Raw genomic sequence first — 16,554 nt, forward strand, 5'->3', positions numbered from 1 at the left:
ATGGCGTCTGCGTAGCCCCCCCACCTTCGCAGACGCCATCTGTGCGCACCTCCCAAAAATTGTGACCACCGCAGAAGCCTCGCAGACAGCGTCGCAGACAAGAGGGCTCCGATTGGTCCACTCTACATCCACTGTACACGCACTTCCGCTTCCCTACTTTCCCGGTTTGGTTTGTTTTCACGACCGCCATTTTTAAAAACACAAGCGAAGACGGAGCAGCACGAAGAGCGGTTGATCGAGGAAGTATGTACATCTATACGACTCCAGTTCTAGTCGTTATAAGTAACTGGAGGATAAACACTCCACTAACCACACCCACCAACTACTCCTAGCGATTTCGCGCCCCCTTGCGTTGTGCCGGTGAATAACATCGCACACGCCTATTCTCCCCGCTCAACGATAAATTACAACTGTCTGCGAAAGCCTTGTCGCAAGAGCGTGCAGAGGCCTTTACAGTCCATGAAACATAGGAAGTAGAAGTATGAGAAGAAAACAGTAAATCAGAAAGCTGCGCACGTAAAGCCAATTGGCCGCGCGACATTATCTGCTGCTGGCTGCACTTCACTGCACGCGCAAGGATTTCCGTCAGTCCGACGCAAGTTACGTAATTGGCTTTACGTGCGCAGCTTTCTGATTTACTGTTTTCTTCTCGTACTTATACTTCCTGTTTCATGGACTGTAACGGCATTTGCTTATTTAGTAATTTTAATACAGAATTCACTCTGATGAAATTATAATCAGACACTCCAACGCCCCCCCCCCCCCAAAAAAAAAAAACCTCATCAGATCGGCACGATTCACACAAGTCTCCCAGACAGCCGTGAAAAAGGCGGCATCCGCCAAAAGCCGCGCCGTTTGCATCCATGCATGATGGACATGTTGCATGATAAACAGAGAGGAGGACTGCGTGCACATCTCACCATTCTCTCCTTCTCCTCAGCTTCACTCTGAGACAGAGCAATGGCCAGCTGCAGCTCCTCTTCCTCTTGCAGTGCTGCCTCGTCTCTCTTCGGGGGCATCTGGAGAAGCAGAGCAGCCGAATCAACTCAGAACATCCAAAAATAAACAGCAGAGACGACAAACAGTGCAAAACTGGGCCACAGCTTAGTGATGACTGCTTTTAAACAAAAAGAAGAGGGGGGGGGGGACCCGCTCAAGTAAATCCAGCCTTTATTTAATCTTTAAGCAGCAAGCTAGGCAAGTTATTTAGGAGATACTTGCTCGGCTTGGCAATAGCGCGGTCACGGTTACACTGAGCTACTTTTCATTCAAGATCAGTGCAAAAGTAAGAGCACCTACCTGAGACTGCTGAGCCAGAGGGCTGGTCAGGTACTCGGGCGGCAGCTCGGACTGCCCGCTGCTGCTGCTACTGCTGCTGCTCTTCCCTTCGGCTTTCCTAGAAGGGGGAGACAGGGAGGGGTGGCTGGTGAGGAGAAGGGATCAGGAGAGACACACAGACGAGTAAATCACAGAACAAACCAAAGCACTGAGCACATGACTTCACAGGGATAAGTCAAAAAAGACTCGAGTAGGAACGCAGCTGTGAAATGAGTCGTGACAGAGTGATGTGCGTCTTAGGCTACATCCACACGACAACGGCAACGAGATTTTTTTTTTTTTAATATCGCGTCCACATGGGCAACAGATCAGTAAAATATCAGGTACATATGGCAACGCAACGCTTGCTGAAAACGATGCAATACACATGCCACACCTCTACGTGCACTGTAAGACGGTCCCATCGGAGACACCAGAACAATAGAAGTAGACGCACGCACATAAACCCCTTCTACTGTAGCATCAGCCACATAGTTTTGATTATTAATCAGTAGCGTAAAACGAAAGACGCGGAAAGAAGAACGAATGGGGGTAGATGGAGAGAGAGAGAGAGAGAGAGAGAGGAATGAATGGGGGTAGATGGAGAGAGAGAGAGGAATGAACGGGGGTAGATGGAAGCCGGTACGCCAGCATTCTGATATCCTCCAGAATTCTTTAATGGTCCGGAATAAACCGAATGCTACACGTTGATGGATTACTTTGTTCTTCTACGCCCTTTTTGAGGAATGTATTGTCGGACTTAAACCAACATCTGAAGAGGTGAGATCGCTCCTTTTTTTTCCTCTCTATTTTTGCTGGCGGGATTGTTTTTGGAAAGCGCACGGGTGGTGCACGGTTTGGTACTGCTTCCGCAGTGTTTGGACTAAAGACTCCGCCCTAAGGGCTATTCTCTCTCTCACTTTGCACCATTACACAATAAATATTCACAGTGAAAATATTTTGTAAGCGCGTTTCATGAACCAAGTTACAGGATTTGTTGACAACTCGCATCGAGTTCGTTACACTTCTACCCGGCGTGAAGCACTGACAGTCATATGGTTGTGACGTCATCGTAAACAAATCCGTTCTACTCATCCAGACGACTTCGCAACGGCGCCGTTGCCAGATTTTTCCACTCTGGAACCCGTTCTCAAAAGATTTCGTTTTGGGGCACTCAAAACGCCGGTGCCGTGTGGACGCCAGGCCGAAACGATAAACAATTTTATCAGATTCACCTGAATCCGTTGCCGTGTGGACAGGGCCTAAGAAATCTTGTAAGAGTAGGTGTCTGGAATGGTTTGGTCTTTAAAAATAAATAAAGATTCAGAATATGAAGGTGATTCAGAATGTGAAATGCCTGACAGCAGTATTCTTCCATCATGGCTTTTTTTTTTTTAAATAAATAAAATAAATGGGCAGCAGGACTGGAAAAGCAATAGTACAAGTGTGCGCGTGCATATTTTGTCTCGCTTCCACACCGACTTACTTGTTGAGGTGCTCGTAGCAAGGCTCACACACTCGCACCTCTTTCTCAATGCCGAACTTGGGGATAGTGGAGTATTTGGAGGAGCACTTGCCACAGAAGATTTGGCCACATGCCCTGCAGTGGTGCTGAGGGAGGAGAAAAACACCAACGCTGCTCGTCAGCCTACTCAAACTTGCACAGATCACATAAAAACATGACTTAACGGTTATTCCATGAAATCGGGTCGTACGTGAGCTGGCAGCTGACGAGGCACATGTACGACGAGATTGAGTGGAATAACGTATTCCATTCACATTCACTGGATTTTAAGAAAAGCCTTTATTTTTTGGCAAAGTCAACAAATATAAACTTCATAAAAACGGCCAACAAAATCATTTCCGCTTAGAATGCAAACAAACCAGTGAAATGACAGGAGCAATTTGTGAAAAATGCTATAATAATTCTTAAGTGTTCTTACCACCAAATATTTTTATTCCATATTTTGCTGCTTTTTATTTCGTCCTCGGTTGGTTCAGCAACACACACTGCCATTTTGTTTTTCTCTACTCACGGTATATGAGCTGATATCCTAGTAGCAGCCGCCGATCAGAGCACACGATTGCTCATATCCAGTGAATTTAGATAGAATAATATCTATTATACATAACGGATCACAGATATGACTTCGTAAAACATCCTTGGGTTGGTGAACAGTAGGGCTGTAACGATATGCGTATCGAAATCGCGATACGCAGAAACACGATCCGTATCGCGATACAAGAAGGCAGAATCGCGGTACACCCTTTCAAACTTCTCCTCAGCCCAAAAACAGAGGCGCTTCCAAACTTCAATTTATGAATACTTTACTTTTTATTTAAATTACATTTTAAACTTACTTAAATTACTTTTATTTTTTTATATCTATTGGTAAGTCGTTTTTTCGCCGACCTGCGACAATCTTCTGCGAGTCACGCAACGTCCACACTCGCCACTGGCAGAGCATTCATTTCTTTTAAGCGGTCGCCATTCTGGTTGCGACGCGGGGAGCGAATCTGTAAACAAGCAGCTCATTGGCTGGCTAGGTGTGCCACAAACCAATCACAATCACTTGACCGGAAAGGCATGCAGTGTTGCCAGATTGGGCAGGTTTAGGTGCTTTTTGGCTGGTTTTGAACATATTTTGGGGTGGAAAACGTTAGCAATATCTGGCAACACTGAAGGCATGTCTGCTTGGGCGGAAGCCTTCTGCGGCAGTTACATTTTGACACGCGAGCAATGTTTCACCATAAAAATTCCGTAATTTCCATCTGTTTTCCGCGATCACAGAAAATCATTGGCCCTATGAGAGTGAGACAGTGAGAGAGCCACCCCCCCCCCAAAAAATCTTAACGGATTTACACGATTTGGAAAAATGACTTTCAGAACCGATAAAACAGAGCTTCTGGCTCAACAGTATTATTTTGAGAAATAAAACAATCTTTGGATATACATTTGTTCATTTTTGCATACATATTACTCATTCTCTGCAGTGGTCTGAATTATTTGTTATTAAATAGTTAATGTAAGTAAGTAAAAGTCAAATTTACCACTTTAAAAAAACATTTTTAAAAAATCATGGGCGTATCGAATCGTGGGTCAAAAATCGCGATACGAATCGAATCGTGAGTTGGGTGTATCGTTACAGCCCTAGTGAACAGCACTATATAAATTGAAGTTATTTTTAGCAGTGATGCATACAAGTAGTTGGTGAAAAAAGCACTTGATATTAGAGGTCTGCGCGGGACAGAATTTTCAGTCCCGCTCCCGCCCGCATTGTGCAGTCCCGCTCCCGCAAAGAATTATGATTTTCAGTCCCGCTCCCGCCATATTTTGTCGCGCTCCCACCCGCAAATCCCGCATGATGCAGACGTTCGCGTTATTTCTCACGAAAGTTCTCGTCATTGGCTTGGGGAATTAAACATGCTGAGCTTAGCTGAGCTCTCCACTGACCGATCCTTCACCTAGCGCACGTAGCGAGGGTGCGCGTTGCCAGGCGGCATGCGCAGCTGAGGCTTTACAGAGATACCCAACACACCTACCAACATCTACAGTGGATATTAAGAATATTGTACATCGCACATAGCTTATATGTCACTCCTCACATTTACATTCTAGGAAATACAAAGTAGGCCTATAAGAAATTAATATAATTAAAAAAAAAAAAAAAAGCGTGATGGTGCCCCGCCCCCTACTTTGAGTGGATTTGAGCATAAATATCTACAGCTCACATTCAGGGGTGCGTTTCCCAAACAACCAACCAAGTTAGCATTAAACCAATATGGCACGATGCAAGTTTGAACTAACACTACGTTCAGACTGCAACCTGAAACGACCCATATCCGATTTGTTGTGAAATCCGATTTTTTTGTTAGGCCGTTCACATTACCAATTATATGAGACTTGTATGCGATCTCCAATATGAACGGAAAACGACCCAAAAGTGTCCCGCATGCGCAAATTGACACGTAATAAGCACGTCTACGTAATACGTAAACAAAAAAAAAAAAGCGCACTCTTCAAGTTTAATGATTTCTTTTTCTTTGTTTGTTTGTTTAATTATCTGGTTAGTGTTAAAGTGTGAGGTCTCGTGTGTGTTTTTGTTTCTGAACTGAAATGAAAACGTGTAGCCTGGTAACGAGGGTTGACTCCTAAATGTCTCTCTAATTTCTATAAGTGCACTACATGTTACTAGGAAGTAATGGATTTTTAAACTCTATATAGTAGGGTTGGGCGGTATCCAAATTTTGATACCTTTAAACCGTCTCTGTGTTTTCCCGGGGTATACGGTATTACCGAGAAAAAAATAATATTTTGTTTCGGCCTACTGTGTAACGTGCGCCTATGCCTCAAATGTACTATTTAAAAGCAGCATAGCGAATTGTGTGCATTGTGGTATGGATTAAGCAGCAAAGCGAATTTTGTGCATTAAGTAGGGTTGCCACATCTGAGTTGTAAAAAACCGGGACACATCGGTCGGCGGTCGCGCCTGCGCGCACGTACGAGCGCGGGGGTTGAGGGCTGCGGACTCGCACATCTACGATGCCTTATGCCTTATGTGAATGTTCACGTTTAAAAATAAAACAGTTCAACTGGTGCAGTTAGGCGTTTAGTTAAAATTCATTTTGTCTTCTTAACCCTTAAATGGGCACTACCACAAATATTATTACAAAAAATAAGTTCATATAGGAATGATCTTATTTGGACGCCAATTTTTTTTTTTAAACAAATATTTAATAGTAGGCTAACAGCCCCCTGAAGAGTCTCTCCTCCCATTCCGTTTCCAAATCAAAATAATACAAATATAATCAATATAATTTCTCTCAGTCTGCTTCGTTGTTGTTTTAGCCTTTTCTCTGGAGAACTGAACTTTAAAAGTTAGACTATAATCATACCAAATAGCCCTAATCCTTTGTTTTAATCACAAGAGAGAGGTGCTATGTTATTGGGACAACTGATTTATTCATTTCTCACGCCAGTGTTCAGGCATTCTTTTTTGATATATTTAATGATTTATTTAATGATTCATTTATTGATGAAATTGGCCCAGGCTTTAGAACCAGCCTTTATCAGAATCAGAACGTAGGAAGTAGACAGCCAGCCTACTTGCGCACCGACCAAGGGAACTCTCACCTATTGTTTGGTATTACGGTATTCCAGTATCTTTGATTTCGCGCGGCCGCCGTTGTATTGACCACGATCACCTAGCAACGGCGACTGGCTGCGTGCGCAAACATTCGGTGAGGCCACACAAGTAGCTGCCTACAATATGCCCGCTTACGTGAAAACTATTAATATGTTAAGTGGCTGCGAGAAACATTAATGATTTGTGTTTATTTCAATGGGGATAATGTGAGGAAGTAAAAAAACCGGGACAAAACGTGTCCCGAGAAGGTTATTCCATTTTCCTGGACATTTTCCATTTTCCACAAAAAACCGGGACAATCCCGGAAAAACCTGGACGTGTGGCAACACTAGCATTGAGAGATATTTCAAAGCATCACGCAACTCTTCCTTCATCTGTCAGACTCCAAAATGTCACGCAGGGTTGCCATGGTAACGATATAAACAACCCTGCACGCGATGAGAACTTCTTTAGGAAATTGATAGAATTAGTGAAAATACGATCACACAGTTATTCAGGACGATCTTCAATTTATTATTTTATATTATGACCTCATGTACTCCATATTTATTTAGATATTATATATTTTTTTTAAATGACGGTAATGAGACCGATACCGTTGGTACTTTTGGATACCTCGGGATACCTTCTTACCGTAATACCGCCCAACCCTACTATATAGTGCACTCGAGCTTCAGTAGGCAGTCATTTGGGATGCGGCCGCTGTATTACCAAACTCTTAATTCAGGCTTAATAATTTGCACATATTTATTTCGTCATATTAATAAACTTTTTCTACATTTTTATAAATATTTATTTAGATTGTTTATAGCCAGCTGAATTCTGCAACTTCTCTCAGCGCTGGCTCAAGGTGCAGAAACACCAGTGCAGTTTGCGATGGAGATGAGGCGAGACCTGGCGATGTGGTTTTTGTGGCGGCGGCGGAACTCACACAATAATCTGATTAATGTGGGCAGCAGACTAATGAGACCGAAGGTGTCAAATTACTGGAAATTTCCAGAACAATCTTATAATCTTGCAATACAGGATGGTTTAAGTTATAAATCAGTTATAGAAACTGTTTTATTTAATCAGGCTAACAGATCAACATCCAGGTCCCTACCAAATCCACCATTAGCTTGATCAATTCTATAAAAGTCTATTTAAATTCTGAAAACTGTACAAATGTTGTTGTTTTCCACCAAAGAGGCGGGATTAGCCAACGCAGAATAGTGACGTTTGTCTCTTGTTGATGACGTGTAGGTCGCATGAATGCGACCTGTCCGGTCAGACTGCAGTCGCATGTGAAAATATCGGATATGCATCGGAATTAGGACCACATATCCAAGCGGCCTGGGTCGCATGTGAAAAAATCGGATCTGTGTCGTTCAGATTGTCAATAACAAATCGGATACAGGTCGCATATGGGCAAAAAAATCGGATATGGGTCGTTTCAGGGTGCAGTCTGAACGTCGTCTTAGTAACATCCAAAAAAAGACTGTTTCCCAAAGCTGTAGTACCAACTTGGTCTGAACCAAGTTGATTTGAACCAACACAGTTCAAACCACGATGTTTTCAGATGTGTTCGGATGGTCTCGTTTATTGTCGGAATTCAGAGAAACAACCCGAAGTTGGCTGACAGTGCGAACGGCATTTCACCATTAAATGACCGTTAAGCCAAATTTGGTGCATCCATAATCTTCCCCTGATGCTTGCAACTTGGTGTAGATGTTCATTTAGACTAATAAAATTGCAATACCCCTCATTTGGAAATCACGTGTAAACAAAAGGCATCTCCATAAATTGAAGCATCATATAGACCCCTTTCACATGACGTCACCGCGCCGCGAGATTTTGTTAGGCGCCATATTGGAAGACCAAGTACATGCACTCACAACATAAAACAAAGTACGAGCGAGAGTAGTGATACGATGGATGATAATTCGGGTTATGTGAGTACATTACCAGCTGCAGAAAGGGCACGGTATGTGGAGAAACTGGCTGTGATTGATGGGTTTGACCCATATGATAAGACTCAGAAAAAATTATGTGAATCCAAGCACACAGTTTAACGCAAAAGTTCGTTTATATCCCGACCTTGTCAGCTGTCAGATTTATGCTAATGGACCCGGTAAGCTGGCAAATAATATATATTTTTTTTTCTTTACCAAATTCTAACAGAAAACGAGAGCGCCTGAAAGGGAAAACCGAGCTGAGCCACCTCACGGCTGTAATGCAAATTGCTTTCCTCCTCGGTATACAAGTGCGCTTCCATGACAGGGAAAAAGAAACTACATTCTGCCGCCTATGTACAGTAGTCCCCTATTTAAACAAATAGGAGTCATTCAGGATTCAGCCATGTTTTTGCTCTGTGCTTTCACTTGACCAAAGTTATACAGTATTATGAGCTCTAAATTGCATAAATAAAGCCATTTGGTGAAACTTTGAAGAAGAGATTGTACTGGTTTAAAGTTTTTACCTAACGTTTTCATGTCGACTCCAATTAATACACTAGTAGAATCGATGACTAGTTTAGTAGGCCAAAACTTTTTTCAATTTTTGACTGTACCAGCCTGAAAAAACTTGCGACAGTCAAATGGGAAAAAAGCAAGCTGGTCATGTTGTACTGGACTAATCTATGACTGATGAGTATAGTAAGTGATACTAGTACTGATACAATAAGCCCATGTTTACATTAGACCGTATCAGCGGATCATCAGATTAACGTTTTTAAAACGATTAGCGTGCACACAGCAACACCAATACACGATTTGCATGCACACAGCAACACCAATACACGGATACGCTCGGCTCCGCAGGCATCCTGCGCTCCAAATCACTCCGCCCTGAACAGCGAGTGCCCTCTGGAGGGTGCGCACTCCGGCCCTGCGCAGCTCACACAGCGCGCGAGTGAAGTGCACGAGCCACGATTCAGGACTGAGCCGCTGTGTGTGTGATCCCAGCGCATATCACTTACCACTTGCAAGTGGAAGGATGGCAAGCCTAAAGACAATCATAACTACACAATGGGCAGTATTTGCATCAGTATTTGCAGTATTTTCATACTTTTGTACTCTTTAATGAAAGGTGATACAAGGCGGAAGTCCGCGCCGTTTTTCAGCAGTCGCGTCACATGACCAACGCCAGCGAATCAGGAAGGTGGATGTCACAGTGACGTTGTCCAATGACGACGCCAGCTAGAGCTCAGCACAGCGTATCCGCGTATCCTCAATGATTACACAGCACCGGAGCTGACACGATCTGGATTGAATACGTGGACCCTGGCGGATTCCCGTTTCCAGGCGTTTCCAGGCGGTTTAATGTAAACGGACAGTGCATCCGCGAAGAAAACGAGACAGATACGGTCTAATGTAAACTTGGCCTAAAACAGACGACTGTAATCTGGTAGGCAGCACGATTTATATTATTTCTCCGTGTCAGATACATAAGGAGGACCGGACACCAATTCTGCCATCTGTTTGCTACCCAGACATTGTAAACTATTTGTTGTTTACACCCAGTGCCTACACTGCTGATGACTTGAAAGCCTACAAAGGGCTACAGGTTTACAATTATGTTGTTAGCGGCTTGGGTCGTGATATTACAGCTGTTATTAAGAATAACCTACACATAGTTATTATTATTAAATTGTAGAAGTCTGGGAGGCTTGCTCCTCATACAGTTATCAACTTGAGGCCAATTTAGCGTGTTTTAAATCTGAATTTCTTGCGTTTGCTTACCTCAAAGTGTCCGCAGATCATGCACAGACTTATCCATTATATCCACAGTTTTTTGCCAAGTCTCACACAGGTTTCTTTCAAGTCTACTGTTGGGCCAACAAATCATAAATAAAACAGCTCAGATTTGTTTAAGTCGTTTGCCACTCCACTTTATTCTCGTGGGTTCACATACCGCTGCCGTTATCACGAGTTTGTTGGTCTTCCAAAATGGCGCAGGGTCTGTTTACTTCCGGTCTCAGGTGACGTCAGTGAAAGGGGTCTATACTAGTTTTGGCTATAAGGCTATTTACCCTGATTAAAAATAGCTAAGCAAACTGCTGTGAGATGGCACAGATAACGTTATGTAGATCTACATGTTGTGTATTTATAGGTGGCATTGTTAGGTTTAGGCAGCACGGTGGTGTAGTGGTTAGCGCTGTCGCCTCACAGCAAGAAGGTTTCGAGCCCCGTGGCCGGTGAGGGCCTTTCTGTGTGGAGTTTGCATGTTCTCCCCGTGTCCGCGTGGGTTTCCTCCGGGTGCTCCGGTTTCCCCCACAGTCCAAAGACATGCAGGTTAGGTTAACTGGTGACTCAAAATTGACCGTAGGTGTGAATGTGAGTGTGAATGGTTGTCTGTGTCTATGTGTCAGCCCTGTGATGACCTGGCAACTTGTCCAGGGTGTACCCCGCCTTTCACCCGTAGTCAGCTGGGATAGGCTCCAGCTTGCCTGCGACCCTGTAGAAGGATAAAGCGGCTAGAGATAATGAGATGAGATTGTTAGGTTTAGTGTAAGTTTATTGTTTAGACTCTGACATTCTGCTGACACATTCCAAGTTTAGCGCTGCATGCGCTCATGATCGACAGCTCTCGCTTTGATTGACAGCTCTCGCTTTGCGCACTCGCACTGCGCACTCGCACTCCCACTTCCGAGTCTGTGGCGTTTTTAGTTAGCGGGACTGCAGCTTATCACCTCTCCCGCCCGCTCCCACATTGTGCGCTCCCCCTCCCGTCCGCAATGAGCTTTCAAAATTTGTCCCGCGCCGCACTGCTTTGCGTCGGGTCCCGCGGGACTCCCGCGGGAGTGCAGGGCTCTACTTGATATGCAATGAATTGATTGGTTTTTATGAAAAGAAATCCAGATGATATCCCTCTCAGCACAGATTTACTGATGAACCTAATCCAACCATTTATATATTAAGCTCGAGATTTAAATGGGTCCAGAAATATTTGGGTTGCTTTGAGCTCTAGAGCCCTTTTCATTCCTGAACAGAGCATAATTTCACAGAACACGGTTCTGTTTTATCCAGCATTAACTTTCAGCAGTTTGTGCTACAGTAGCTCTTCTATGGGATTGGACCATATGGGCTAGCCTTCATGCTCCATGCGAATCAATGCAATGAGCCTTTGACACCCATGACCATGAATCACTGGTTGTCCTTTCTTGGACCACTTTTGGTAGGCACTAACCACTGCATACCGGGAACACCCCACAAGATGTACCATTTTGGAGATTCTCAGACCCAGTCATCCAGCCAGCACAATTTGGCCCTTGTCAAAGTCACTCAGATCCTTACACCTGCCCATTTTTCCTGCTTCCAACACATCAACTTTGAGAACTGACGTTCCCTAGCTGCCTGATATATCAGTGTTTTCCCCAGAAAAAAATTAAAGCCCTAAATTCTGGCATGATAAAACACAGACAATTGAGTGTCAACGGCGCAAAGTGAAACTAGGGGGGGTCCGGGAGCATGCCTCCCCGGAAAATTTTGAAAATAGATGCTCTCGGGTGCATTTTCAGGGTCTCTGAGAGGTTTTAGATCCATGATTATAGGATAGATTTTAACAGTGCTTCAATGATTTCTGACCTAAATAGTATTAACGTATACACTTTTGAAATTTCACCTTAAAGGAACAGTCCACCGTACTTCCATAATAAAATATGTTCTTCTCTGAATTGAGACGAGCTGATCCGTACATGTCCGAGCTTTGTGCGACCTCCCAGTCAGTCAGACGCGCTGTCACTCCTGTTAGCAATGTAGCTAGGCTCAGCATGGCCAATAGTATTTTTTGGGGCTGTAGTTAGATGCGACCAAACTCTTCCGCGTTTTTCCTGTTTACATAGGTTTATATGACCAGTGACATGAAACATAGTTCAGTTACACAAATTGAAACGTGGCGATTTTCTATGCTATGGAAAGTCCGCACTATAACGACAGGCGTACTAACACCTTCTGCGCGCTTCGACAGCGCATTGATACCTTCACTCCTGTTTTTTTTTCCTCTCCCCCGCCCCCCCCAACTTCCGTCAATACAACCAACGTGACCACCAAGACAAGTAGCCTGCACTCCTTGGAACACAGTCTAGTCAGGGGGGTGGGGGAGAGGGGGGAAACAGGAGCTCAGGTATCAATGCGCTGTCGAAGCGCGCAGAAGGTGTTAGTACGCCTGTCATTATAGTGCGCACTTTCCATAGCATAGAAAATCGCCACGTTTCAATTTGTGTAACTGAACTTGTTTCATATCACTGGTCATATAAACCTATGTAAACAGGAAAAACGCGGAAGAGTTTGGTCGCATCTAACTACAGCCCCAAAAAATACCATTGGCCATGCTGAGCCTAGCTACATTGCTAACAGGAGTAACAGCGCGTCTGACTGACTGGGAGGTCGCGCAAAGCTCGGAGAGGTACGGATCAGCTCGTCTCACTTCAGAGAACAACATATTTCATTATGGAAGTACGGTGGACTGTTCCTTTAAAGTTCAACATGCAAGTTAAACTGTTTTGCTACAGATTACTGAGGTATACAATAGATTTGAAAATCTACGGGGATCCCTTGCACTTAATTACCTATGATCAAGTAGTGCTGTAACAAAAATGTGCATGAAAATATGAACAGTGGTTTGCTCCATCTTATGCAATCCAGTCAAGAGAATCGATCATCACGACCTCCTGTCGATCACAAAGGGATCTGAACCTAAGAACTGCCACCTTAAAGTGCCATTCCACCATTGGATGTATTCTTTGGCATAAAATACAATATATTTTGACAACATATATAAATGGTATCACTAGATAGAGAAATCTTTTAGCTTCAAAATGATATATCAAACATAATTTGACAACGACAAGTATATTAATTTTGCAACCAAAGTCACCTACCCTTTTAATTTCCGCGCGTGATGTCATCGGCAGGTTCCCCTTCTTGTGTACCACGTGACGTGTGACGTGGCACATATCAGCAATGGCGGACAGAACGCGATAAAAATAATACCAATAAATCTAGCTAATACCAATAAATCTAGCTAACTGAAAGATTAACTCAATTTTTCGCAATTTTTTTGGCCCCCATATACGAGGAGAAATGACTCTCTCACTTTGGGGGTTTCCTGGTCTAAAAATAGACCGACACGTGGTACACAAGAAGGGGAACCTGCCGATGACATCACGTTTCACTACCGCGCGGAAATTAAAAGGGTAGGTGACTTTGGTCGCAAAATTAATATACTTGTCGTTGTCAAAAAATTGTGTGTTTGATATATCATTTTGAAGCTAAAAGATTTCTCTGTCTAGTCATGTTGCCATAAAATATATTGTATTTTATGCCAAAGAATACATCCAATGGTGGAATGGCACTTGAAAATAAAGTTGCTGTATTTCTATAACTAATGATTTAGAATGTTTCTGATGCAATTACCGTAATATATGTATAACTAAGATGCACTGAAAAGAAAAGTAAGAACGCTGCATATTATAAAGTTTAAATTTTGGCACTTTATTAAATGGACTAGATTAAGATTAAAGCATATTTAAAGGAAAACTTCATTCATACATTTAAGTTTGCAGAAAGATTACGTATTTATAAAAACATTCATGAGAGAATTTGTTAATAAGTGTCAAATGTAGCATAATTTCGAATAATAACGATAAGCATATTTGGCGGTGTGATGTCACTGTGAGCCTTTAACAAAAGAATAATCCGGAGCCGCCTTTTGTTAAATGGATCCCAGTGACGTCACACTGCCAAAAATGCTTATGATGATTATTTGAAATGATGCTCTATTTGACACATTTGGATAACTTCACTTCGTGAGAGCGTTTATCAGTACATGATCTTTCTGCAAACCCAAACTAATGAATTAAGTTTTCTACTCCTTTAACCTCCTAGGGCTTAGCGGTCACATGCGTGGACAGCACTTTATGGAAATTCGGAACAAGAATCCACATATGTGGACATACTTTTTCTCTAAAAGTACATCTTATCAAAAGATGATGCTTAGTTTTTATTCTAATCAGGTTCTAATAAGCCCAAATAGCAAAGAGAAATAAAAAATGCATGTAAAAAAACAGCTTGGGCCTTAGGAGGTTAAAGCAGATCAATTCTCCTTGGCTTTTGCTTGGCCCAATGTTGGGCAGCCCTCTCATAGTCCATCTCGCTGTCATCCGTGCTGATGTGGATTAATTTGTCCGGCGAGTCTTCTCCTCGCTTATTAAAGTCAGTCGGCTTTGTCCGTCTGGTGCGGGACGACATCGGCAGCCAATGAGATCGCTTATAATGAATCGGAAACTTCCGGGATGTCTGACGTTTTCTTTCGATGTTTTTATTGGACGGTTTGAACACGTGATCTTGACGTAGCCAACAGATTAGTTTGTTTACATCATACCACGCGGGCATATTACTTTGACAGAATCAACACAAACACTGGAAAAAAAAAAAGACTGCTTGTTTAACACAAATATCAATCAATATGTAAATGGATCTGTTATTTGCTCTCCTATGTATCTAGTTACTTGTGGGTAGGAAATTTTAACGTATCGGTATAAATCTAAGTGTATCGGATTTTAACTAAAGCGACTAAGCGTATCGGCAGGCAGAGCAAGCGGATCGGGCCCGATACGCTAAAGCGCTTTGGGGAAAACCATCTATCCCAACCCTTGACAGGCGCCACTGTAATGAGATAACCAATGTTATTCACTTCTCCACCTGTCGGTGCAGGGCTCGAAATTAACTTTTTTTCTGTGTCCCCCCCAGTGGTCCCGAATTCTGTGTTGTATTGTCCCGAATGGAAGCAATAGTGTCCCCATTTGTTTCCTCTCTAAAATAACCAGTGGTTAATATTATCATATGAAGTTACTATTATATTTGTAACTATGCGATTTTGAACCCTTTATATCATTTTTACAATAAGTCACAAGACACAAGCGACACATGTCCTATACATCATCTACTTCAAAATTACAGTTATTCCATTTTCAGTTTATTAAACTTTGGCGATCTCACTGTATGAATAGATACCCGTTTATTTAAAGGGGCCAACTAGCTCATTCAGAAAATGTTTCAACTCCCTACATCTGCAGTACACTTTAGTTGAAAATAAGACCCCTTTTATGTTCGTTTCATCTACTTATACCTTGAATATCTGTTGGCACTTACAAGGCCAACTTATCATTTTCACCATTACCGTTATCCATAGCCCTGTGATGACCTGGCGACTTGTCCAGGGTGTACCCCGCCTCTCGCCCGTAGTCAGCTGGGATAGGCTCCAGCTTGCCTGCGACCCTGTAGAACAGGATAAAGCAGCTAGAGATAATGAGATGAGACCGTTATCCATTTTTATGAACTTTCCGTTATCCATTTTATGAACTTTCGCTGCTGAAACGTGGGTGCAAATGTTAGCACCATCACATAGTGGCAGGTCCGAGCCTAGTTGTGCTGCTGACTGACTAAACTTTCTGAACTAGAAAGACACCAAGAAAACTCGCTTATTCTGTTGAACGGTATCTTCCGTCAATATCATCCACATCATTCCTGTTGTGTTTTATAACGTGTCTAACAGTGTTCATTCAGTTGCTAGCGTTGCCTGCAGACCAGGCGATGACGCTTTGGATCCTGAAGGTCCCGGAGACGTTATGTCTGGGCTTTCAGTTTCTTCCCTGCGGTCGGTCCACTTCAACCACTTAAGCATTTTTGTTCTGGCAAGAGTCGGCGCAGCGTGTGCGCTAGCAATTCCATTCCAAGTCCATATAATGCGGACTCCGGCCGAAGATTCTAGAACAGAATGCGCTGCTCTGTAGCCTACGGATGCAGGTGCATCGAAAGTGTAGCTACTATGTATTTTTCGCTGTTAACATTTTAAAATTAAAATTGACAAATTAGGAGAATGTCGACGTATGTGTTACGGCTTTGTAAATAATATTAATGTACAACTTTTTTTCTAGATCTATTTTTTTCCATTGTCCCGGGATTGTCCCAGATATGATAATTTTGTGTCCCGATGACATTTTTTATGGTCCCCGGGACGTCGGGACACCGTTAGTTTCGAGCGCTGTGTCGGTGGTTTTATAATTTTATGGCTGATCGGTGTAAATCCACGGTGGTTCTTGTCTCGCCTG

At 43.0% G+C, this 16,554-nt stretch overlaps 1 protein-coding gene across 4 annotated transcripts in view; it reads right to left on the reverse strand.

The window, feature by feature from the left end:
• Window positions 1-16,554, reverse strand: part of hgs (hepatocyte growth factor-regulated tyrosine kinase substrate) — an 84,459-nt gene that overhangs the window by 31,252 nt on the left and 36,653 nt on the right. For 2 of the 4 annotated variants that reach the window (XM_060942507.1, XM_060942506.1), the window contains exons 8-10: window positions 2,804-2,928; window positions 1,300-1,396; window positions 921-1,019 (exon numbers count right to left, since the gene is read on the reverse strand). In XM_060942507.1, the coding sequence (XP_060798490.1) occupies window positions 921-1,019; window positions 1,300-1,396; window positions 2,804-2,928 (321 nt within the window). Of the gene's footprint in view, window positions 1-920; window positions 1,020-1,299; window positions 1,424-2,803; window positions 2,929-16,554 lie in introns of all 4 variants that reach the window. The other 2 variants (XM_060942505.1, XM_060942504.1) reach the window with 1 other exon arrangement.

The sequence above is a fragment of the Neoarius graeffei genome, chromosome 16, assembly GCF_027579695.1.
Source record: "Neoarius graeffei isolate fNeoGra1 chromosome 16, fNeoGra1.pri, whole genome shotgun sequence".
NCBI classification, from domain to species: Eukaryota; Metazoa; Chordata; class Actinopteri; order Siluriformes; family Ariidae; genus Neoarius; species Neoarius graeffei.